The sequence below is a fragment of the Aegilops tauschii genome, chromosome 7 (assembly GCF_002575655.3).
Source record: "Aegilops tauschii subsp. strangulata cultivar AL8/78 chromosome 7, Aet v6.0, whole genome shotgun sequence".
NCBI lineage: Eukaryota > Viridiplantae > Streptophyta > Magnoliopsida > Poales > Poaceae > Aegilops > Aegilops tauschii.
This window is the reverse complement of record NC_053041.3, coordinates 392,823,048-392,847,547: the sequence shown is the minus strand read 5'-3', so window position 1 is coordinate 392,847,547 and position 24,500 is coordinate 392,823,048. Positions and strand designations below refer to the sequence as shown.

At 48.2% G+C, this 24,500-nt stretch overlaps 1 protein-coding gene across 1 annotated transcript; it reads right to left on the bottom strand.

Moving 5' to 3' along the window:
- Positions 1-1,161: 1,161 nt before the first annotated feature.
- LOC109779363 (transcription factor ILR3) lies at positions 1,162-12,955 on the bottom strand. The gene is made up of 5 exons (XM_040397207.3): positions 12,510-12,955; positions 3,803-3,865; positions 3,642-3,719; positions 3,403-3,565; positions 1,162-1,622 (listed from the first exon to the last, which is right to left on the bottom strand). Exons 1-5 carry the CDS (start codon positions 12,632-12,634, stop codon positions 1,329-1,331), a joined length of 723 nt encoding a protein of 240 aa, XP_040253141.1. The 5' UTR covers positions 12,635-12,955; the 3' UTR covers positions 1,162-1,328.
- Positions 12,956-24,500: the final 11,545 nt, after the last annotated feature.

The following is a 24,500-nucleotide window of genomic DNA, read 5'->3' as shown; positions in this document are numbered from 1 at the left end:
AACTGGACTGTGGGAGGTCTGAATCAGAACTACACTTCAGCTCTATGATTCCTCCATGTTTTTTCGGTTGCCGATGCTCATTCATGGCTCTTTATGGAAGGACATTCAACGCCTTTCGGGCGCGGTGAGCTAGTACTACACTGTCTCACTATGCAATCCTACATAAAATGCAGAATTATGCTCCGATTTATATGTTCTCGGACGGGTTGGCAACTGACGGCGGATGATTCTCACACCTGTATGTGCTCCCTCAGTTCCTAAATATAAGTCTTTCTATAGATTTCACTAGATACGGAGCAAAATGAGTGAATCTACACTTTAAAATATGTCTATATACATCCGTATATAGTTTGTAGTGAAATCTCTACAAAGACTTATATTTAGGAACGGAGAGAATAGTTACTTATTAGCAGATATTTGCTGCTCCCACAGGCTGGCAGTTGTAGAACTGTCTGTGTAGTCTGATGACAGGCCAGTTGCTCCAGTACTAGTTCTCCTGCAGAAATTATCCCAGCTCTAGTAGCTTATATGTATCTATATTGACGATTGTTTTTTCCATAATTTTTTGAAGATAAAATATGATTTCCATATGTAGATTCTATTATTATTTTTTTGAGACAATATGTAGGTTCTAATGTTCCCAAGTCACTAAAATACGCCGGCACAGTTCGACAATTGGAAATGTTTAGTGCACTTAATTGTAACCGTCGGCAGCTACAGGCGTGGGCCAACAAATTTTGAAAGAATACAATCATTTAGTGCGAGATATGTACTACTTTAGATCCTAAGGAATGAAGAACGATGGGCCCACGGGAGGAGACACCCCGGTGCTTCTTCGCATTTCTCTTCTTCTTTTTGACAGTACCTTCATATATCTTCGTAATTCTCTCTATGTCAAATCTGATACCAGTTCATTCATTTGTAACATGGCAGAAAGAAATGAAATTTAGTAGTAGTTACTAGAAAAGGAAAGCATGGCATTCGAATTGTTATTCGTTTCTATATAGAGGTCAGAGAACAAGAACGAGCATTCTTTCTTTCTCCAGAAAAAATGTACTCCCTCTGTAAACTAATATAAGAGCGTTTAGATCACTACTTTAGTATTCTAAACGCTCTTATATTAGTTTACGGAGGGAGTATTATACAGTGGACGAAGGGTAGTAGACTCTATAGAGCGCACAAATGCCAGCATTCTCCTCATCAACAAAAACTACCGCATGAGAACAATAGTTAATCCGAATCAGAGAGACTATGCGCAACCAATGGATCAAACAACTATGCTGTTTTAGGTTACCATGAGTTCATGCGATTTAAGCGGTCCAAGCATATCACGCAACAGGCGGGCATGCTTCGCTGTCCTTTGAGGTGTCGACTTCAGAGGGCGGCATCAACTGCCACATCGGATATCCTGGGTAACCAACAAAGGGCATCATCAGTTTCTGTCCTAGAGCTTGCCCCTGTGCATGGAAGGGAGCCATCGGCGCCTGAGCGAATGGGGAGGGCATCATAGTAGGATGAGGCATATAGGCTGGAGTTGCAGTCAAAAGTTTCATCTGGTGCTCTAATGTCTCTTTCTCTAGTTTCAGCTTCTGCTTCTCGTCACGAAGTTCATCCTTCTCAGCCTGGAATTTACAGGATATCATTACACATGTTAGCTAACATGGTTGTACTAACAGATCTAGCTAGCATTGTCCAAGAGATGCAATACAGATCAGTCACTTGGGCCATAGCATGAATTTCACAGCAAGTTCATTTATCATAATAAAAAATGACTTGCCTGAACAACATATGCACTGTGCTCCACAATAATATGCAGTATGCCAAATAAGTAACCAGCTATGCAGTCTGTGGTCAGCTCAATCTGACTACTGATTTATTATTTCCTGGCCATAACATTAGGGACGTGTTTGGTTGGTCGAATTGTAATGTAATCAATTAAAGTAAGGAGCAGATAACAATAGATTCTGTTTGGTTTGATCAGTCCGTAATTGGATACCACGGCATCACATCCCAGCCCACTACAAAATTGATTACGCCCAATGTTTTGGGGTATCGGAAAACATTACATTCTCACGTGAGCCTTGTTTTTCCCCATAGTGCTTTCTTCTTCGTGTTCCTCTCCGTGCAGAGCGCTGCTGCCTTCATGCACCCGGATCCCTGCCCACGCCTACAACATCTGGGCCAATTTTCCCCGTCCCTGATCCTCGTCGGGTGGCTGCCCCCGCGGCGGTCCCCGCCTAGTGAAAACAATGGCCATCTGCAGGCTAGGAGGTGTAAGTGGACGAGTGTGGAGGAGCACGGTGTCAGAGGCGTGAGCGCCATGACCTGATCACCAGATGTTGCACATCATGGCCGCATGGGAGAAGAAGTCAAGGAAGCACAGCGGGAGCCCAAGTCAGCGCTGTCGTCTGCCATCCCGCAGTGCACGCCTGGACGGCCGGCCACACCAGAGCATGTCGGGATGGGTTATCATGTCGCCAGCGGCTGGGAGTGGGTGGCTGCTGTCACCGGCTGCCAGGGATTGGGGCCATAGTGCATCGAAGTCACTGTAACGTCAGAACCAAAGGGGAAGGCAGCTAGTGCCTCGATTGCATCAAGCGCTATGTATGGCGGCTAGCTGGCTACAAAGGCCCGTCCGCCCGCCAGATCTAGGCTTTCATGATTGCATCTACCCTGCTGACTGGAATATTTCCTAGAACTGTAATCAGTTAATGTTACAGTTCATAGTAATCAAACAAGTTTCAATTTTCACACACTGTTTACAGTGACAGTGTAACTTGATCACGTTTACATTTGCGTCACTGCTCACGAACCAAATACCTTTTACTCCCTCTGTAACGAAATATAAGACGTTTTTCGTGTAGTTGGCCACAAAAAAACATCCTACATTTTGTTACAAAGGGAGTAGTATCTTCCGAACAACTACATTAGTGAATGGTAACCAGAAATGTGTTCCATGAGCCAAATTAGAATGCATACATAGGCATAAACCACATGCGCATATAGCAAAGGCTTGGAATATGATCGGATAACAATTTACCAGACTTAACACTAAAAAAATACTGGACAGATCAGTGGGACAGAGAAATAGCTCTTAACGTAAGTCCCCTATAAATGATGTTTCCTTCGTAAGAAAATACAATGTGTTGTCTTCATGTTAAGAGATATTAAAAGCCCAATATTCATACGCATTTCGATTGTACAAGATTGTATGTGTAAGGCTGCCTTTCGGATTGAGGTGGATTATGATAATCTAACTTTTCCAACTAGTTTTCCCCTATTTTTGCGTTTAGCTAACCAACTTTTCCTTGCTTTTGTGTGTATTTTTCTACAGCAGATTATAGAAGTTCAGCACGGCACAGTTCAGCAACCACAAAATGAGCCCAAGTAAGGTTGCCTCACCTTCAACTCTTTAATCTTGTCTTCTAGACTTCCATTAGTATCCTTTAGCTGCTGCGCTTCAGCACGAAGCTGAGTAACCATGCGAGTTGCATCACTTAGGATAGCAGCTTTGTCAGCTTTTACTGGCTTACCAGGATCCAATGTAGTACCCAATTCAAGGAACCTATCAATAGAAGAGTTATCGAAAATCTAAGGAGAACTCTTCCATCTAGAACTAGCAAACTTAACGTATGATGTACCTGTCATTCAGCTTGTCTCTTCTCACTTTTTCCCTACAAGCCTTAGATGTCGGCCTACCACAGGGCTCTGACCTTAAGCTGCAAGCAATAGATTCCCAATTACAGATCTCGTCAATAGTCTAATAAGCATGATCTACTATAAATTAAAACAGCTGCCTTACCGTTTATTGCTGCCGGAATCCTTGGGGACATCTGAATTGTTCACATAGCTGCCTACTTCCGCACTGTAAAAATAAAGAGGGAAAGTAACTCAAAGGAACGAGCAAGTAGTATAACAAAAATATAATAATACTCAACAGACAGATGCTTAAATAAGGAAATTAAAGCTTAGACCCCTTGGTATATGAACTTAAATTAACTTCACAGTTATTTATACTCCCTCTGTAAACTAATATAAGAGCGTTTAGATCACTAAAGTAGTGATCTAAATGCTCTTATATTAGTTTACGGAGGGAGTACTTAACTGAACAACCGCAAAAGTCCAAATAATCTTATTTCGCATAACGTCAAACCGAACTAATCATTCTTAAAAGACTAACCAAATTCGTTTGGTACAATTTAGTTTACGTATGGGAAGATGGAATTCTTCGTCAGAAACAATTTAGTTTATGTATGGGAAGATGGAGTTCTTTGTCGGAAATGAGGATTACATAACAATCTCCACGCAATTACAAATAAGTCATTGCATCGAAGTTTTGCAATTATAAAATGGATACTGATGCAGCACACAGGAAAAAAACATCTAGATGACCCCCAAAAAAGTCTACACAAATCCAGCTATTGTGTATCTCGGTCTCTTTTCTGCATGTAATATGGGCTATATAACCTACTCAGCAAACTGGATCCTACTGTCTTACTGCACAAAGTAGAAACTCTTAGTCTACACATTACCATACTACTAGTACAGAACTCAAGATTTGACACTGACCCCCCACCCAGAATTGGAAGTCATCACGATACAAAACCAATCCAGGTTCGTCCATTTTCAAGGGAACAGCATTAACATATCTGTGCATCAAGAGTCAGGTGATGCGGAGCATCCTATGGACATCACCATGTCAAGAGTCCATTTGGCAAGTGACACGTGTCACATCTACTTCATACATACAAAGGTGAATCATCTCCTTTACACATGTCCACTTGTACATCTCAATGATGGTATACTACTTGACCCCTCTCTCGTGTGCCTACATAGGTGTGAGCGGAGCTACACATTCATCGAGAAGGAGTCCAAGAAGAAGAGAACATCTACACCATCCAAGAAGGAAGCCTGGAAGCGGAGAAGGAAGCGCCAAGAAGAAGGCAGTAGCTCCCAAGCGACCCTGTGCGCACGGGCACGGGCCCACGGGAACCCCCGTGTCCACGGGCCTCACGGACCCCGTGCGCACGGGCTCATGCGTCAGGTCTCTGGATACCCCGTGCGCACGGGCTCCACTTACCCCATGCACACGGGGCCCCCTGTGCGTGGCTTGATTGGGCTTGGCCCTTGTATCCCCATCTCGTCTCTACTTACCCCTTCATCCCTTAGACCTATATATACTCCTTCATCTCCTCCATTTAGAGGAAAGCGAAGAATAGACACAAATCATAGAGCTTAGCTCATGTACCTCCCCTTGTGGGATTCCTCTTGAGAGAGAAGGCTCCATTGGAGTACAAGACCTCCATTGGAGAAGATCCCTAGGGATGCAAGCCCCCCCTTTGGGGAAGGATCTACATAGATCATCAAGCCCTCATCTCCTTCATAGGATTTGAGATGAACTCTACCATGTATCTTGTTTCCCTTTGATTGTTCATGTACCTTGTGGATCTTGTGTGTTTGTTGGCCTAGTGAATGTGTGATTGGACTTGTTCTTGAGTGTTCCTCTTGTTTTCTCTCTTGTGTTCATCTTGTTCTTGGGGATTCCCCCTCCAATTCATGAAAGATCTTCACTTAGGGTTCCACCCTACAACATCTTGGTATCATGAGCCATGGTTTCTCACGAAATTGGAGCCCCCTTCGTGTTTTCTAGCCTTGTTTTGTGTGATTTCGTCCTAAATTCGAAAATTCCCCACTAAAAAATAGCCCCAAATTATTATTTTTTTGTGATTTGTTGGTTTGATGAGGTTTTGTTGGATTTGATCCATGGATTTGCTTGGTTTCAAGTGGATCTAGCTTTCCTCCACCTTCCCCTACCTTCCATCCTTCGATTTTGACCGCAATTTCGAGATTACCCACGGATCCGGAGCAGTTCGTCCGCTCACAGAGCACCCCGTGCACACGGGCCATCGGGACCCGTGCACACGGGCCAGACAGACCCCGTGCGCACGACCCTTCCAGTGCGCTTCGGCCGCTGTCTCGTCGACCTCCCACCCTCCCATACCATCCCCATACCCCCAGCTAAACCCCAGCAACGAGATCCATCCATTTGGAGCCCAGATCGGGAAGAAATCCGCCAGACCCGCGTGTCCCAGGTGACCCCGTGCCCTCGGTGTGTGTACCGTGCGCACGGCACCCCGTGCCCACGGGCCCTAGACCCCGTGCGCACGGCCCCCCTACAGCAGTCGCGTGCACTTCACCGTGTCAGCCATAACTTCCACATCCGGAGTCCGATTTTCGCGTTCTTTAGCTCGTTGAGAGGCCTTCCACCATATCATCCGCCAAACCACCATAGCTTTCCGCAACCTAACCCAATTTTGATCCATATAGCATTTGTGGTTGCTTGAGTGGTGACTTGAGTCTCCTAAGGTGTTTCAGCTACTTAGGGACGGTTGCTCCTTCATCAACCACCACCACCACTTCCGCATTGCTAACTCCGGAACCACCAACGCATTCCGCTACCGCCATTTGACATTTTCCTTTGGAGATTTTGAGTTTGCGGTTTTTACCGTTTCCTAAGGTGTTTCGGCTACTTAGGGACGGGTCTACATCATCTTGGTATCTACATCAAAAATACCGCCACTCATCATCGCCACGAGGTCGTCTTCGACATCGACCACTACACCATTTTGACAACCTAACCGTAAGCAAGAACGGTAACCTCTATATCATCTTGGTATCCCATCATTGTACATTCTTGCCATTACATTGTTAACCCCTTAGCCCATTTTTGCGTCACTTACCTATCGAGACTAGCCTTTGAGTATTGCCGGCAACGTCACTTGTGCACATTAGTGATCATTGGTCTACACCTTCCATTGCATACATACCATATCATATTGGTATCATCATATCATCCCTTGTGTCACAAGATTGTTCCCGCATATACACAATTGCTATCTTGGTTTGTGCATTTCGCATAGTGGCCGTATCAAAAAAAAAAGCTTTTAAGCAAAAGAAAAGAGAGCAAAGAGCTTGTAAGCAATAGCCATAGCATCCTACGACATCGCATAAGATTGCCATATCCGATCATCTTGGATCAAACAACAGGAACATCATACACATAGCATACTTGGGATAGAAAGCTCATACATTTTGCATCTTATAGGTTGTGCACGAGTGTCGTATCCGCCTATTGAGCAATCGTGCTAGCGTCTCTCTTGGGTTGTGCAACACGAGCGTTTTCCGTGGATTCCACATTTTATGCTCATTCCTTGGTTGCACGACCCCATTTATCTATCCATGTGTGTGTTTCCGTGTACCACATATTGCTATTGGTCTACTTGTTTCACTTGCGAATTTGTGAATCTTTTCCAACATTATTGACTCTTGCTAACATTTTGCATCAAATTTTTGTGCCACTATCCTCACCAAGCTACTCCATAAGCTTTACTTGATAGGTGTGAGGTGAACAAGTCCGGTACCAATTCCACTATTCTTTCATCTCACATTGAGTGAAACGGGATACATCGTCAACTTTGGGAAAAGGTAACTTGGTATTGTTTATCTCATTTCTTACTCACCTCTACTTGAGTCTTGTGATGGATAGGCAAGGCATTTCACCCTCAGTCTACAACAACAACGCCGAGTTCGATGCCACGAACAACTCCAACGACGCAAGATGCAAGCTCAAATGGAGGACATCAAAGCCCTCATCAAGTCCTACAAGCGATCTTCCTCATCTTCGAGAAGACGCTCTAGTGCACATGCTTCCGAGCTACCATCTCCGGCAAGATCACATCGGCATCGACACCAACACCGACAAGAACGTGAAGGTCAAGAGCTCAACACCAACAACCGCTCAACGACTTCACCATCTACCTTGGCATCTTCGCCAATTGACTTCAGGGCATCTTCGCCTTCGGATGTACGGCATCTTCGCCAACAAGCACCTCAAGACTACGCTCAAGAGAAGCTCCCCAAGCTCAAGTCCGCGACTTTCACGAGCTACTACGACCTCGACACCGACCACGAGATTCCTTTCTATGGGACTCTAGAACCCGAGGAGTATCTCGAGTGGGAGCGTTTGATGGAAGACTACCTCAAGCTACATCAAGTTCCTTCCGAAGTTCAAGTGAAGTGCGCCACAAGTACCTTCCACGACTACGCGTTGATTTGGTGGCTTCACTCACCTTCAAGGAGCTTCGACATGAGTTGGTCCAAGACGAAGAAAGTGATGCGGCGAGAATTTGTGCCTTCCACCTACACGGAACATCTTCAACGCCAATTGAAGAATACCATACAAGGATCCAAGTCCCTCAACGAGTACTTCAAGAGCATGAAGGAAGCCTTGCGACGTGCCGGCGTGGACGACCCCATTTGGATGAAGTTCTACTTCATGATGGGATTGAACAACGACATCTCCAAGACTATCTTCCTCGAGAACTACAAGTCCCTCGACGACAACTACATTGGCGCTCTCAAGGCGGAGCAAGAACTCAAGAAGGCCAAGTCTACTTCGCAACGACCACGCTACAAGACTACGAGAGTGATGATGTGCCATCTTCGGCCTTCATCCACGACGAGAGTGATGTTGGGCCATCTTCGGCCTTCATCCACAACGAGAGTGATGATGTGCCATCTTCGGCCTTCATCCACGACGAGAGTGATGACGTGCCATCTTCGGCCTTCATCCAAGGCGAGAGTGATGTTGTGCCATCTTCGGCCTTCATCCACGACGAGAGTGATGATGTGCCATCTTCGGCCTTCATCCACGGCGACGACTATGGGACGGTTGAGCATGGGATTTTCCCTTCGACCACGGCGACATATGATGACTTGAGTGACTTTTGCCACCATATTGAGAGTGAGAATGACTTCACCACTAGCCCCATATATGATGAGCTGCCCCAATTCCCATGTGAGGAGAGCCACCACCACCACCACTTGAGTGATTTGAGTGACTCCACCATATGCGACATTGAGGGCACCTACCTTGAGGGAGTGAGTGAGCCACCACCACATAGAGAGAGTGAGGTAGTTGATGAGGCATATGAGGCCATTTCGCTTTCTAACAACTTAACCTCTACCTCTATTGTGTCTTCTCCTTTGGTGCTAGGTCCCATCTATGATGACGCGCCGATCTTCGATGACTTCGTCCTTCCTTTGGACAAGACGATGGCCATGGTGGAATATGATGCACCCCCCACATGGTTTCATCAAGATGAAGATGACCACCATTTGGTATTTACCACCTCACCTACACCACTTGAGTGGAATGAACAAGGTAACAAAGGTGAAGGTGATGCTCTTGTCCCACTAGTGGACATTCTTGACACTGATTGCTTGCATGATGTTGATTCACCTATTCCCATGCTTCATGCTAGTGCGACTTCCTCATGTCATGACTTACCACTTTATGATGACTATGATGATGAGCATGTTGAATTGCCTAGTTGTGATGCCATGTTACATAGGATTTCTTGTGACAATTCTCTAGGTCACATCATGTTTGACAATCCGCTTGACTTGTCATATGCTATGCATGAGATCAACAATATGTCATATTTGCAATCTTATCGTAGTGACTATGCACATGCCATTAAAATAAAACCGATTTGCACATATGGCATAGATGACAAGCCAATGGTTATTGGCATTTGTTTTTCTTGTGATGATATTGCTATGCTTCCTTTGCATCATTTATCTCATATGCCATGCCATGACCACCTAGCTTCGGATATGCATTGTTTTGGATGTTGTCCATTTTCTCCATATGATGTTTCCGATATTGCTCATGAGGAGACCCCCATAGTTTCCTCATACATTTTAGGAGATTTTGATCCATCCCATCCATTGCATGATCCCCATACTTGTGTGCACAATATGCTTTCCATGAATGATGTGCCATATAATTGCATACTTGATTTGTGTCATCATGTCATACATAACAACTATTCTTTCATGATGGATGACATGTTCTTATACCATGCATCAAATTTCTTTGAGCGATGCTTATCTTGTGCTAACTCACACATACACATACACATCATGATGGATGATGTGTACATTTATCATGCACACACGTTCTTTCGTTTGTGTCTCTTTTGTGTAGGTACCCATGAACACTCGTCAACCTCACAATCCCATGAGTTGACGAAACGAGCTCTAGAGAGCAATGATGATTTGGGACTCCGTGGATTGTCCTTACCACCACTCCCTTCGCGCAAAGACTTCACGCATCTCTTCTACATGGCCCTCACATGGTTATGGGTTATTGTCCATTACATACTCTATGCCCATCTTGCCATGTTCACTTTGCATGATATGCTTATTCCTATGCCTTTGTCATGCATTTGTGACCCATGCTTTGCATTACATATGTTTCTTGATTCTCATACTTGTATGTGTATTTGCAAGCTTGGTGGAGATAGTGCTTGTTATTGCCATGTTCCTTTTGCGAACCATTCCTATGATGATACTATGATCTTACTTTGTGTTTGTGCTTGCGATATGTCATGTGCATTGTCTTTGCCCACTATTTGCACCCATGACATGATTGACTTGATTGCCTCACACATGTTGAACAATTGCTCTTTATTTTGTGTTGAGTGCCATGATATCTTCACTACACCCTATGCACATTATGCTTGGATGGTCTTGCACTTGCCCTATGTGTTTAGACATCTCATTATACTTGGTGTTGTGAATGATTCCTATGCCTACCATAGACCTTTTGTTGAGCACGTTGCGCATTCTTGCTATGATCTTGAGGTAGATGCTTGTTCACTTCTCACACATATTTGCATCTCTACCTCTCATTTCCATGCTTGTTTCCATGATGTCCTTGATTGTGCTCAACTTATATGCTTAAATGCCATGCCACACTTCTTTGTCAAACCATATGCTATGCTTGATGACAACACTTGTTGGGTGAATCACCTCTTGAATGCTTGGTTTTGCTCTTACGCCAACCACATTTATTTTTCCAAGTGCTTGTTATCTTTGCTCCTTTTGAAGGAATTACAAGACGGTGCAACATTGGAGAGTGCCCATTTGGAACTACAAGGTGATGCATGCTTGGTGATCGTCAAATCCTACACGGCAACATCATCTCTTCCCCATGGTGATTTGGATTTCGATCCGAGGTCGGATCTTTCCCAAGGAGGAGGGGATGATGCGGAGCATCCTATGGACATCACCATGTCAAGAGTCCATTTGGCAAGTGACACGTGCCACATCTACTTCATACATACAAAGGTGAACCATCTCCTTTACACATGTCCACTTGTACATCTCGAGGATGGTATACTACTTGACCCCTCTCTCATGTGCCTACATAGGTGTGAGCGGAGCTACACATTCATCGAGAAGGAGTCCAAGAAGAAAAGAACATCTACACCATCCAAGAAGGAAGCCTGGAAGCGGAGAAGGAAGCGCCAAGGAGAAGGCAGCAGCTCCCAGGCGACCCCGTGCGCACGGGCATGTACCGTGCCCACGGGAACCCCCGTGTCCACGGGCCTCACGGACCCCGTGCGCACGGGCTCATGCGTCAGGTCTCTGGATACCCCGTGCGCACGGGGCCCCCTATGCATGGCTGATTGGGCTTGGCCCTTGTATCCCCATCTCGTCTCTACTTACCCCTCCCTTGGACCTATATATACTCCTTCATCTCCTCCATTTAGAGGAAAGCGAAGAATAGACACAAATCATAGAGCTTAGCTCATGTACCTCCCCTTGTGGGATTCCTCTTGAGAGAGAAGGCTTCATTGGAGTATAAGACCTCCATTGGAGAAGATCCCTAGGGATGCAAGCCCCCCTTTGGGGAAGGATCTACCTAGATCATCAAGCCCTCATCTCCTTCATAGGATTTGGGATGAACTCTACCATGTATCTTGTTTCCCTTTAATTGTTCATGTACCTTATGGATCTTGTGTGTTTGTTGGTCTAGTGGATGTGTGATTGGACTTGTTCTTGAATGTTCCTCTTGTTTTCTCTCTTGTGTTCATCTTGTTCTTTGGGATTCCCCCTCCAATTCGTGAAAGATCTTCACTTAGGGTTCCACCCTACAACATCAGGTATACTGAATCGTTATGGCAGATAAACCCATCATATCATACTCTCCTTGCATCAAAGGAAGATTCCCCCCTCGGCCTGCATGAATAAGTCTATCTATTCTCCACAGCCATGCCTCGCAGGCTCGCAGCAACATAATAACATGTCAGATACCAAAATAGTCCTCCCTACGCACAGTAACCGATCTATTCCACGAACTGAAACAACCTCAGCACATCTATTATGACCAATAATTCATCAGAAGCCTTTGCAAAAACAATTGACCGGAAGCCCTAGGATCCAGATAAAACAGCTGCCTCGACGAGTTATGCATAAAGTACCTACAGAGCGTGTAATAATCTCTACAAATCCAGCCATCTCACGACCGGGTTCCCTAATAAATCTACAAATCCTCCGCAATCATAGCCGTAGAACCCAATACACGAAATCGCGTCTCTTAAATCAATTGGAGACAAAGAATCTCTGAAGAGCTGTGCAGCGGGGAGCGCCGGGCTGACCTTGGATTGGACGAGGAGACGGAGGCGTCCCACGGGAAAGCGCCGCAGGCAGCGGCCGGGAGGTCCTCGAGGATGCCGCAGTCGAGGAACCAATCGTCGCCGCCGTCGGTCGGAGGGAGAGACATCGGTGCCGCGGTAGCCTAGCTCGCCGTCGTCGTCGCCACCGCCGTCGCCGCGTAAAGGTGGGAGACTTTTCCGCCAACCTTTTTGCTTGGTTTCTATTTTCGGTTTCTTTTCGCAGATTTTTAGACGACTCGTGTTGGAGATAGACGGGGGCGGGCGGTGTACGCGATGACATGTGGGCCCAGATGGGCCTTTTTCTATTTGTTTGGTTAGTTTTAGGTTCGGGTTTTTCTGTGTGGTTGTAAGAAAAGATAGGAGTAGGTGAGGTGCAGGGGGGGATTAACGTGGCGCGGTGGCGCCGACTGATAGGTCCGGCGAGATCCATCGGGATGCCGCACCAGGTACTCTAGATTATATTCCCATGCCTAGTGGTAGGAGCTATATGAAGTACTCTGTGAATGGTAATATCAGTTGGACAAGGTCTTTTCAGTCTTTGATTTGACTAGTGAAAATTATTATATTTAAAAGAATTGTCAGATGAAATGTCTGAACATAATTTTTTTGACACATTATACATGTTTTGCTTGTTAAATTAACGATCTAAAGTCATGTGTTAATATATTCTTCCATTGCCAGTGCATGCAATTCAAGGATCCGGGCTTTTACCCCTTTCCGTGACGGCATTTTAAACCGTCGTCAGTCGAGTGTGGGCGATAGGGGGCCCTTCCCACACGACCCAGAAACCGTCGGGATAAGGAGCCATGGTGCATACAGTTGTCCCTATAAAACTGTTTTTGATATCTCAAATATCCCAAACCCTTCATCCTTGCTACTCGTTTCTGCTCGCATTGTCATCGCAGTCGGTATTCTGTGGTGCTACGTTTACGATGTGCGACCCATCACAAACAGTTCACGACTATAGAACGTGTATGATAAGCAGACAATCACACACGTTTACTTGTCCTCGACTGTATGCGATTCGATGCAAGAGTGCATACAGTTGCCCCTATAAAACTGTATGCGAAGCTTGAATATATCCCACACGATTCATCCATCGTACCCGCGTCGGATGAAGACCTATCGCATGCGTTCTTCTATTAGCAAACGTTTGCGATGTGCATGACATAATAAACAATCCATAATTGCCAAGCGTGTGTGATAAGGTGACTTTCGCAAATTTTTGATAAGAATGAACTGTGTGCGATGTTGTTGTTAATCTCACACGTTTTTCCTTCGCTGATCGTGTGTGCAATAAAGATTGATCGCACACGTAGTGGATCCGAGAAACGTGTCTGATCTCCACGTTTATCGCAGACGTTTTGTTTTCGCAAACCGTGTGCAATGCAATCCCTAATTTAATCCTGCATTTAAAAATCACAGATTTTGAATTTGAAAATAGGCAATCACTTATTTCATATCGAACCATGTTTATTACAAATATATGTTCAAGCACGAATGCATAATTCGATGCACAAGTACATATACTGAAGAACTACAGAAGTACCAAGTAAAGAATGATGAACCATAGTTATACTAAAGACTGTAAAGAGACAGGCGAAAGACATTCTGGTTGCTGGAGAATGCGAAGCGGAATGCCCATATTGTGCCCTCCTCCATGCGTAATGCGCGCGCAACTCTAGGCCAACCCCTTGTGATGGCTACCCGCCCATCCTTCACTGTCTTCATTAGGACTTCTCGATGCTCATTATAGTCTGGATAAAATATTTAACCTTCATTGCATGTCCACCAATCATGTACTTTGCGTGGTAATATTGAGTAAACTGCTTTGGGAACCACTGCAAACGAAAAAGATTCGGACATTGTTGTCTAACAAGTCATTGTGGGCAGTAAAAAGAGAAGGCTGCAGAGTTTGTAGTTACCATCCTACATCTCACTGTTGTGTTGGATAGAGCGTAAACAAATAATTTACTTGCCACCGTTCGTATCTTTTTGCTAATAATCCTTATCAGTTTCCTCATTTGATGATTGTTCATGAATATCTCATTGCCCCATACGCAAAAAGGGTCGATGCGTAGATCTTTGCCAAGGGCATATGTACCTACAAGCAACAAGTCAATATTAGAAGCTAAAAAGTGTTTAGGTCTGGATCTATATGCACTACATTATGGAACGACGGAGGGGGGGTTCAAGCCGAGGAATGAAACTAACCTTGGCGGAAAATGCTAGCCATTCCCGTTGTTGTCCTGGATAAGTAGTGGAAATGCATAATAAATATAGCAACCTTAACATCAAACAAATATAGCCAAGGTAAACAACATCATCTTCAAATGATAACTTGAATGTGTTGGTTTCAGCTTGTTGTTAAAGCGGTTATAAAATGGAAGAGAATGTTACCTACAACAACAGGCTTAACAGCCACCAAATATTGCAATTCAAGCTGGTATTGTTGAAAATTAATAGAATGTAGCTCATGCTTAAACATCACACTGGATAAATGTGTAAAACTAAAAATAAAGGGCATGTGTTAACTACATCGGGCATAACTAGGATCAAATATAGCCGTTCAAACTAGTATTGATGAAATCGAGCGGCACAATTCCGACTTACACAAAATGAACATCACATTATGAATGACTAAAATAAACAATGGATAAATGATCAATATAACAACCAAATATAAACATTGAAAACTGGACAGAGTCTCACTGCAACCAACATAACAAGCAAATACAGATAAACAGGACATATGCTTGAAAACTGGACAAATGCTCACTGCAACCAACCTAACAACCAAATACAGATAAACATGGCATCTACTTGATAACTGGACAAATGCTCACTGCAGCCAACCTAACAACCAAATACAGATAAACAAGGCATCTACTCACTATAAACAACCAAATATAGCCATTCGTGAAACTGAAGTGGACAATTCATACTTAAACATCACATAGCTGTTGGGAAACGTTGCATGGGAAACATAAATTTTCCTACGCTCACCAAGATCCAATCTAGGAGATGACCATCTACGAGAGGAGAGATTGCATCTACATACCCTTGTAGATCACTAAGCGGAAGCGTTAAGACACGCGGTTGATGTATCGAACGTCTTCGCGATCCAATCATGACCCGTCCCGCAAAACTCCGATCTAGTGCCGAACGGACGGCACCTCCGCGTTCAACACACATGCAGCTTGATGACGCCTTCACCTCCTCGATCCAGCGAGCGATGGTGAAGTAATAGCTCGAGTCCTCCGGCAGCACGATGAGGTGGTGGCGGTGGTGGTGGAGAAGTCTCAGCAGAGCTTCGCTAAGCACTACGGAGAAGAAGATGGCTATGAGGGAGAGGAGGAGCAGCGCCGTGGCACGTATAGATCGTATGGGTGTTGTCGGCATTCTGGGAACGGGGGTACCCAGACTTGCCTGCCTGTGGCCCACGGCGTGGCTCCATCGACGGTCTGGTACGGCCCAGCTTCAGCATCAACAATTAAAGGCCCTCGCGAGGGGCCAAGCCTCGCGAGGTAGGTGGACGTCACCAAGATCTCCAGAAGGAGCGGCCTCCTCAGGCTAGCTCCTGAGGAGCGGAGATTTCTATGCAAGCCTCACCTCGCGAGGTTCGGATGATGTGAGCCATGACGGCCAAGGCCAGGCGGGCGCCAGCGGGCGCAGTGCAGCAGTTTCCTCTTTGATGCTAAAGAGGCAAGCGCAGGCGCGGAGTCCCGAGGAATCAGCCCAAGGTTTCCATTCCGGTGCAACAAGACCAAGACCGCCAGGACGACAGGACGGAGGTCATCGCCGAGCCCACCACGGCGTCACGACCAGAGGCTTTGCAGGCGAAGACTACTTTTGTCAGGATAAGATGTCCTAGTTGTCTCCCTTCAAAATTGGCCGTTGTGGGATCCCTTCCTGCCTTCATTTGGAAAGAGGACCAAGGCCACTATAAATAGGACCTAAACACCACCATAGAAGGGGGACGAGAAATGGACGGATCATTCAGATCATCCTCACACCCACCAGCTCACTTGAGCACAAGAACACGCCTCCTCCTGATATTGTTCTCCCACTGTACTAGTTCATCCTCAGCCCCTCGAGGCCAATCCACCACAAAGCAGGAGTAGGGCTTTACACCGCAAGGTAGCCCGAACCTGGGTAAACCGATGTGTCCCATTTCCTTCCTGTTCATAGAGCTAGGCCGCGAGATTGGCGAGTAGGCAGACTGGGGACGTTGAGTTCTTCGCACGCACCCCAGAGTTCGAACCTCTCAAGGGTCCGCGGAGCCTGAAATGCGACATTTGGCACACCAGGTAGGGGTGCGTCGGAGCCTCTCTTCCTCCAGTCGATTCGCCACCGTTTCGCCGTCCCAATGGTTGATGCTCGTCGAGTTCGTGCTGAGCGCCGGGCCATCCTCGCCGCCCGCGTCGCCCAGACAGCACCCGCGGGCGACGGTGCTCCCCGCCGTTCTCCGTCGCCCGCAGCCAACGCTGGCACCAGCCCCGCGGCCCATGAGCAGCAGGCTTCGTTGATGCAGCCCTCCGTGCGGCGGGATGGGCGCACCACCACTCTGTCGCTGACCCCGGCGGCCGCTTCGTCGTCTCATGCTCGTCGCGGGCCGGCGAACGCACAGGCTGCGTTACTCATGGCATGCGAGCTCCTGCGCTATCGCCCCACCAATGACCTCTACGAGGAATGGTTGGACCGCATCGCCGAGCTCGTCAGCGCTGCCGGAGAGTCTCTTGCACCATCTCGCTCGCTGCCTCACCTGCCGCCTGCCGCGGGTGATGTAGCTCACGGAGCACCTCCTCCACCTCCCAGGCAGGACGCCATCATCGAGCCAAGGCGCGAGGCTCCACGGCGCGACCCGCCGTGCAAGGCGCCGGCGCGCGACGAAGAAAGCTGCCAGGTGGTGCAGCGGCCGCAAGGAGAGGCGCGTGCGCTCCCAGCACCGCCACGTCAAGACCGCGCATCGCTTGTGGTGGTGGCGCGCGAGCGCCAAGATCAGGCTCCACCTCTACGGCAGGCTCCCGTGACCATAGCTGGATGTCGTGCGTTCACTCCGGAACTGCGCAGCGCCATCTGGCCAGGGAAGTTCAAGCCCGGCCTGCCTCCACGCTACGATGGCACCCCCGACCCTGCCGAGTTCCTGAAGCTCTACGAGCTGAGCATCGAGGAGGCCAACGCTGACGAGAAGGTTATGGCGAACTGGTTTCCCATGGCCCTCAAGGATGGCGCGCGCTCGTGGCTCCTGAACCTCCCCGCGGGATCAATCTCCTCCTGGGATGAGATGCGAGAGCGTCTCATTGCCAACTTCCAGGGCACTCGCGACCGCCCACCAGCTGCGGGTAACCTGCGGCGCACCAAGCAGCAGCCAGGAGAGACCTTGCAGAAGTACATCTAGCGCTTCAACAGTGTTCGCCTCAAGATCCCCAAGGTGTCGGATGAGGCCATCATCTCGGCGTTCACTAATGGCATCCGTGACGTCAAGATGAAGGAGGAGCTCGCCATACACGAGGACCTGTGCACGGCTCTGGAGATGTTCAACATGGCAACCAAGTGTGCAAGGGCTGAGGAAGGTCGCCTCTCCTTCCTGGAACTTTCGGGGGCCGACCCAGAAGACAAGAAGACCAAGGCCAAGGATGTGAAGTGCAAGGGACCGGCCGTGCTCGCGACCGAACCAGAGATGAAGCGCGGCTGTGACCATCTGGAGTCATCCAAGGGCAGCCGCCCGTTCTGCGTTTTCCACAACATGCACAACCACAACACCAACGACTACCAGGAGCTCATGGCCATCCGCGACGGGCACCTCGGTCGTCGCCCTGAGCGTAATGACCGGGGCTACGGCTATGGAGGTGGCCGAGGCGGAGGACACTGGGACGGCCGCGACCCCCGCCAAGACTGGCGCGATCGGCCTTGTGAGGACCGCTGGCAGGGCTAGCCTCGTGAGGGCGCCTGGAGAGATCAGCCTCGCGAGGACCATCCTCAGGGCAACGCTGGCCTTCCTCCACTGCCGCCGCCACCAAGAAGGAATGATGACTACTACCAGGACGAGGGGGCTGGGGGCTTCCAGGAGCCTCGAGCCATTGCTTGCATCCTGGGTGGCGCTCAGGCCCCAGCCTCCCATCGCATCTTCAAGCAGTTCGTGCGTGAGGTGAATGCAACCCTACCCAAGCTCGAGGCAACACGTCCACTCAGGTGGTCCAAGTACACCATCACCTTCAACTCTTCCGACCAGCTCAAGTGTGCGGCAACTGCCCGCGCCCTCCCGATGCTCTGCTCGCCTACCATCAGCAACGTGCTCGTCACCAAGACACTCATTGATGGTAGTGCGGGGCTCAATGTTATCTCCGTCGAGACGTTCGACCAACTCCAGGTGCCCTATGACCAGCTGCAGCCTACCAAACCCTTCTCAGGAGTGACCGATTGCTCCACCACCCCGATAGGGCAGATCCGCCTCCCTGTCACCTTTGGCAAGCGCGACAACTACTGCACTGAGCTCATCGACTTCGGTGTCGCCCACATTCGCCTCCTGTACAACGCCATCCTCGGCTACCCGGCCCTGGCCAAGTTCATGGCTGTGACCCACCATGGCTACAATGTCCTCAAGATGCCAGGGAGCTGCGGCGTCATCACGGTCGCCTGCAAGGAGAAGGACGCGGTGTGCTCTCTCGAGCGCGCCTACTAGACTACGGCGGTCGAGGACCTAGACGATGAGGGTGCTATCTACCCTCCTGAGGTTGTCCCCAAGAAGAAGAAGCAGCTGCTCCGCCAAGGACCTCAGGAGGGCGGGGTGCCTGGCGGCGCTGCCTCAAGCCCTGCGCCCACCGACGGGGCGCCTCCCTCTCTCGCATAGGAAGGCGCGCCCGGTGCCCCTCTCGGGCTAGGCTCGGGGGCTCTCCTCTGGAGGGCATCTGACCTGGCCAGCGTCACGAGGGAGGCGCTCGGGCACCATGTGGAGGCATGCTTCAACACGCGCTTCCGCCAGGAGGACACAAGGCGCGAGGCACTAGGTGCTCAGGAGTTCATTACCAAGGCGATCGAGGAGCTTCAGGAGGCAAGAGCTATGTGAGGCGACCGCCGGCAACCACCCGATGCAGCTCCCTGCCCCGACGAGGACAGTGAGCTGTGCGCCTGCGTCAACATACCTAGGCTCAACAGGGCCGCGTCGCAGGAGCTCTTCTAGTCGTCCCACATTGGCCGGTGCGAGGGCCCCCCTCACAGCTACCTTCGCATGCCTTTCGGCTTGCTGAACAGAGCTGTCGTGTACCAAAGCCACATGCGGGACGTCCTGGTGGCTCATCAGGCCAGGCACCAAGTGATCCTCTCAGAGGTGGCGACGGATCCTCGTGAGCCCCCCGGGCCCCCAGAGCCTCCCGAGGCTCAGGACCTGGGCGGCTCGTGAGGAGCGACTTCTGCAGCATGCGTCTTCGGCTATTCCAACACCTCTTCAGCAGCGGTGCCAGGTGACACTTTTTTTTGGTCTGTTCAGTTGGGGGCACCCATCGGGCTGCGTTATCCCCAAGCCGCGTGGGTCCGTCCCTGCGGCATGTATCCTTCTTGCATCTATCAGAACTAGCTCTACCTTTTGAATCATGAGTTGCTTTATGATTATCACCCACTTGCCTGGTGCTCTATTGCCCTTCGCAGCCTCCCCGCGTTGCTGACCCGCCTCTTGCTCATCCCACAACGGGGGCTACACATGCTGGCATGGCACTTGTGCTCGGGTCTGTCCCTGCAACGCTGACAAATCTGAGAGATCGAGCTCTGGCTCGCGGCCTGCCCCGCGCACGTCACCTCACCAGATCCTCAATGCCTTCATATTCTTGTGGAAAGATCAACGGCGGGACAGCAAGCACGGTTATGCATTATTTTCCCCTCCTTGGACTAACCCGCAGGAACCTCCGGAGCTTAACTACGAGCGGCCCTGCCGGCCGGCCCTTTTTCACGCAATTCGCTTGCATGTTAAGGGGGGCTCTTGAGCATCGCGCCTCAGGAGCTCCTACTGGCTCTCGAGCCCTCACCCCTTGGCCTTGACCACAGCATCATGACCTGGCATACCAGCGGTGGCTGAGCCTCGCTCAAGGGCCAAGACCCGAGGACGTGGAGCATCTAGATGAGCGAGGAAAAGGGGAGGTCGGCGTGAGCCCTACCTAGAGGCGTCACCACTAAGGCACAATCGGGCGCCGCGCAAGGGAGTCGTCGTAGGCTCACCAAGATAAGTCACCCACACATATCAGCGTGAACCCGAGATCCAGTATTTCGACTCTCGCAATCTCGCTCGGGCAATGCCACTTCCCTTTTCGACCTTCAGGGAGCTGCTTGCATGCCAAAGGGGACCTCTTGAGCATCGCGCCTCAGGAGCTCTTACCGGACCTCGGGCCACTCACCTCCTGGCCTTGACCACGGCATCATGACCTGGCATACCAGCGACGGCTGAAGCCTGCCTGGGGATTGGGTCCAGTCGGCGTAGATCACTAAGCTACTGATACGTCTCCAACGTATCTATAATTTATGAAGTATTCGTGCTGTTATATTATCATTCTTGGATGTTTTACAATCATTTTATAGCAACTTTATACATTTTTGGGACTAACCTATTGACCCAGTGCCCAGTGCCAGTTGCTGTTTTTTGCTTGTTTTTTACATTGCAGGAAATCAATATCAAACGGAGTCCAAACACCGCGAAACTTTTTGTGGATTTTTTATGGACCAGAAGACCACCAATGGGCCAGAGCAGCACCTGGGGGGTGCCCCGAGGGGGGAACAACCCACCAGGGCGCGCCTGGGGGCCCAGGCGCGCCCAGGTGGTTTGTGCCCACCTCGGTGGCCTCCCGCACCCCCTCTTTACCCTATAAATTCACAAATATTCTGAAAACCCTCGAGGTTAACCTAGATCAGAAGTTCCATCGCCGCAAGGCTCTATAGCCATGAGAAACCAACTAGACCCTTTCCGGCACCCTGCCGGAGGGGGAGATCATCACCGGTGGCCATCTTCATCATCCCGGCGGCCACCACGATGAGGAGGGAGTAGTCCACCCTCGGGCCTGAGGGTTTGTACCAGTAGCCATGTGTTTAATCTCTCCCTCCCTCTCTCTCGTGTTCTTGAGATGTCACGATCTTGATGTATCGCGGGCTTTGTTAATATAGTTGGATCATATGTTGTTTTCCCCTCTCTATTTTGTTGTGATGAATTGAGTATTTCCCATTGAGATTTCGTTGTTACCGGATTGAATAATTTTATGGATTTGAGAACACTTGATATATGTCTTGCAATTGCATACTCGTGGTGACAATGGGGTATCGTATTGAATCACTTGATATATGTTTTGGCACTCAACTCGTGGATTCCCGAGGTGACATTGGGGTAATCTATGCATAGGAGTTGATGCACGTTCTTGTCTTTGTTTCTCCGGTAGAAATCTTGGGGCATTCTTTGAAGCTGAAGACTCTACATTTTTATTTTACTGATTCAAGATCACATTGAGTCCATAGGAAAAGCCAATACTATTAAGAGGGGATGAGGTGTTGCTTAAGGGCTTGCTTGCTCAAAATGCTTAGTGATATGCTCCAAAAGCCCTCAACCACTTTCTCAATTCCACATATGTCCTAAACCTAAAGTCAAACTCGGCCCCACCGATTTGATCTATCCGACGCCACCGAGTTTTTTTGACATAGCCATAGCCAGAAACCCTAATCAGTTCGATCTCACCGATAGGGATCTCGGTCTCACTGAGATGGATTGCAAACTCTTTGTTACCCTTCGTAACGTTTCGGTCTAACCGAAATGAGCGATCGGTCCCACCGAGTTCGCAATGCAAACTATCTGTTTCCTTTACATAACATTTCGGTCATCCAAATGAGCGAATGGTCCCACCGAGTTTGCCTGACCAACTCTTTGTTTGCCTATTACTGAAATCGGTCTCACCGAGTTCATGTGATTGGTCTCACCGAGATCAAGTTATGCCCTAACCCTAGCGCATCGGTCCCACCGAGTTGATCATGTCGGTCCCATCGAAAAGCCTAATGTTCACATTTTGAACTGAATCAGTCTGACCGAGTTTCACTATTCGGTCCCACCGAGTTTGGTAAATTCTGTGTAGCGGTTAGATTTTGTGTGGAGGCTATATATACCCCTCCACCCTTCCTCCATCCGTGGAGAGAGCTATCAGAACGTGCCTATACTTCCGGCATTCATTTTATGAGAGAGAACTACCCACTCATGTGTTGAGACCAAGACATTCCAATCCAACCACAAGAATCTTGATCTCTAGCCTTCCCAAAGTTGCTTTCCACTCAAATCATCTTTCCACCAAATCCAAATCTGTGTGAGAGAGTTGAGTGTTGGGGAGACTATAATTTGAAGCAGAAGAGGAAGGAGTTCATCATCAACACACCATCTATTACCTTTTGGAGAGTGGTGTCTCCTAGATTGGTTAGGCGTTACTTGGGAGCCTCCGCCAAGATTGTGGATTTGAACCAAGGAGTTTGTACGGGCAAGGAGATCGCCTACTTCGTGAAGATCTACCCTAGTGAGGCAAGTCCTTCGTGGGCGATGGCCATGGTGGGATAGACAAGGTTGCTTCTTCATGGACCCTTCGTGGGTGGAGCCCTCCGTGGACTCGCGACCGTTACCCTTCGTGGGTTGAAGTCTCCATCAACGTGGATGTACGATAGCACCACCTACCGGAACCACGCCAAAAATCTTCGTGTCTACATTGAATTTGCTCCCCTCAAACTCCTCCCCTTTACCTTCATATGCAATGATTTACATTCCGCTACTGTACTCTTAGAATTGCATGTGTAGGTTGATTGCTTGACTTGTGCTAAGTTGCTAAAATCTGCCAAGACTTAAAATTGGGAAAAGGCTAGATTTTTATTTGGTCAAGTAGTCTAATCACCTCCTTCTAGACATACTTTCAATCCTACCAGCGGTATCAGAGCTTTGGTCTCCATTTGCCTTGATTTTCATAGCTTTGGTGATCATAGCCTCGGTTTCACAACCTAGGAGAGTATGACGTCTAGCCTCGGTTACTTTGATGGTACTAATTTTGCTAGTTGGAAGCATAAGATGAAAATGCATATTCTTGGACATAACCCCGCCGTTTGGGCTATTGTGTGTATTGGCTTGCAAGGTGAATTCTTCGATGGGAGAGAACCTAATCGTGAAGCTACCGCGGAAGAATTGAAGATGTTGCAATACAATGCTCAAGCTTGCGATATCCTCTTCAACGGATTGTGCCCCGAAGAATCCAACAAAATCAGCCGTCTTGAGAATGCAAAGGAAATTTGGGATACTTTTATTGATATTCATGAAGGTACCGACTCCGTCAAGGAATCCAAATTGGATGTGCTTCAAAGTCAGCTTGACAAGTTCAAAATGAAGGATGGTGAAGGCGTCGCTGAAATGTACTCTAGGCTTGCTCTCATCACAAATGAGATTGCCGGCTTAGGGAGTGAAGAGATGACCGATAAATTCATCATCAAGAAGATCCTAAGAGCCTTGGATGGAAAATATGATACCGTGTGCACTTTGATCCAAATGATGCCCAATTACAAAGATCTCAAGCCAACCGAAGTCATTGGAAGAATTGTTGCTCGTGAGATGTCACTCAAGGATAAAGAAGAGCTTCACAACAAGTCTAGTGGTGCTTACAAAGCCTCATGTCATGATCCTACATCATCAAGTGAGAAACAAGCCTTCAATGAAGAATTGAGTCTAATGGTGAAGAACTTCAACAAGTTCTACAAGAGTAGAAGCAAAGAAAGAAGTTCCAGGTCAAGGTCCTACAATGACAAAATATCTTCTAGTCATGAGCGTAATTGCTACAATTGTGGAAGACCCAGACACTATTCAAATGAGTGTACGGCTCCCTACAAAATAAGAGAAGAATCACCTAAAAGGAGAAGCAAAAGAGAAGAATCACCTCTAAGGGAGAGAAGGAGTAGAGATGATCGTTATGAATGAAGAACCTC

Coding starts and splice junctions, on each gene's coding strand:
- LOC109779363 (XM_040397207.3), bottom strand. CDS start 12,634: ATGTCTCTCCCTCCGACCGACGGCGGCGACGATTGGTTCCTCGACTGC. Junction 3,866..12,509: donor GTCTCCTCGTCCAATCCAAG/GTCAGCCCGGCG, acceptor TTATTTTTACAG/TGCGGAAGTAGGCAGCTATG. Junction 3,566..3,641: donor AGAGACAAGCTGAATGACAG/GTACATCATACG, acceptor TTCTATTGATAG/GTTCCTTGAATTGGGTACTA.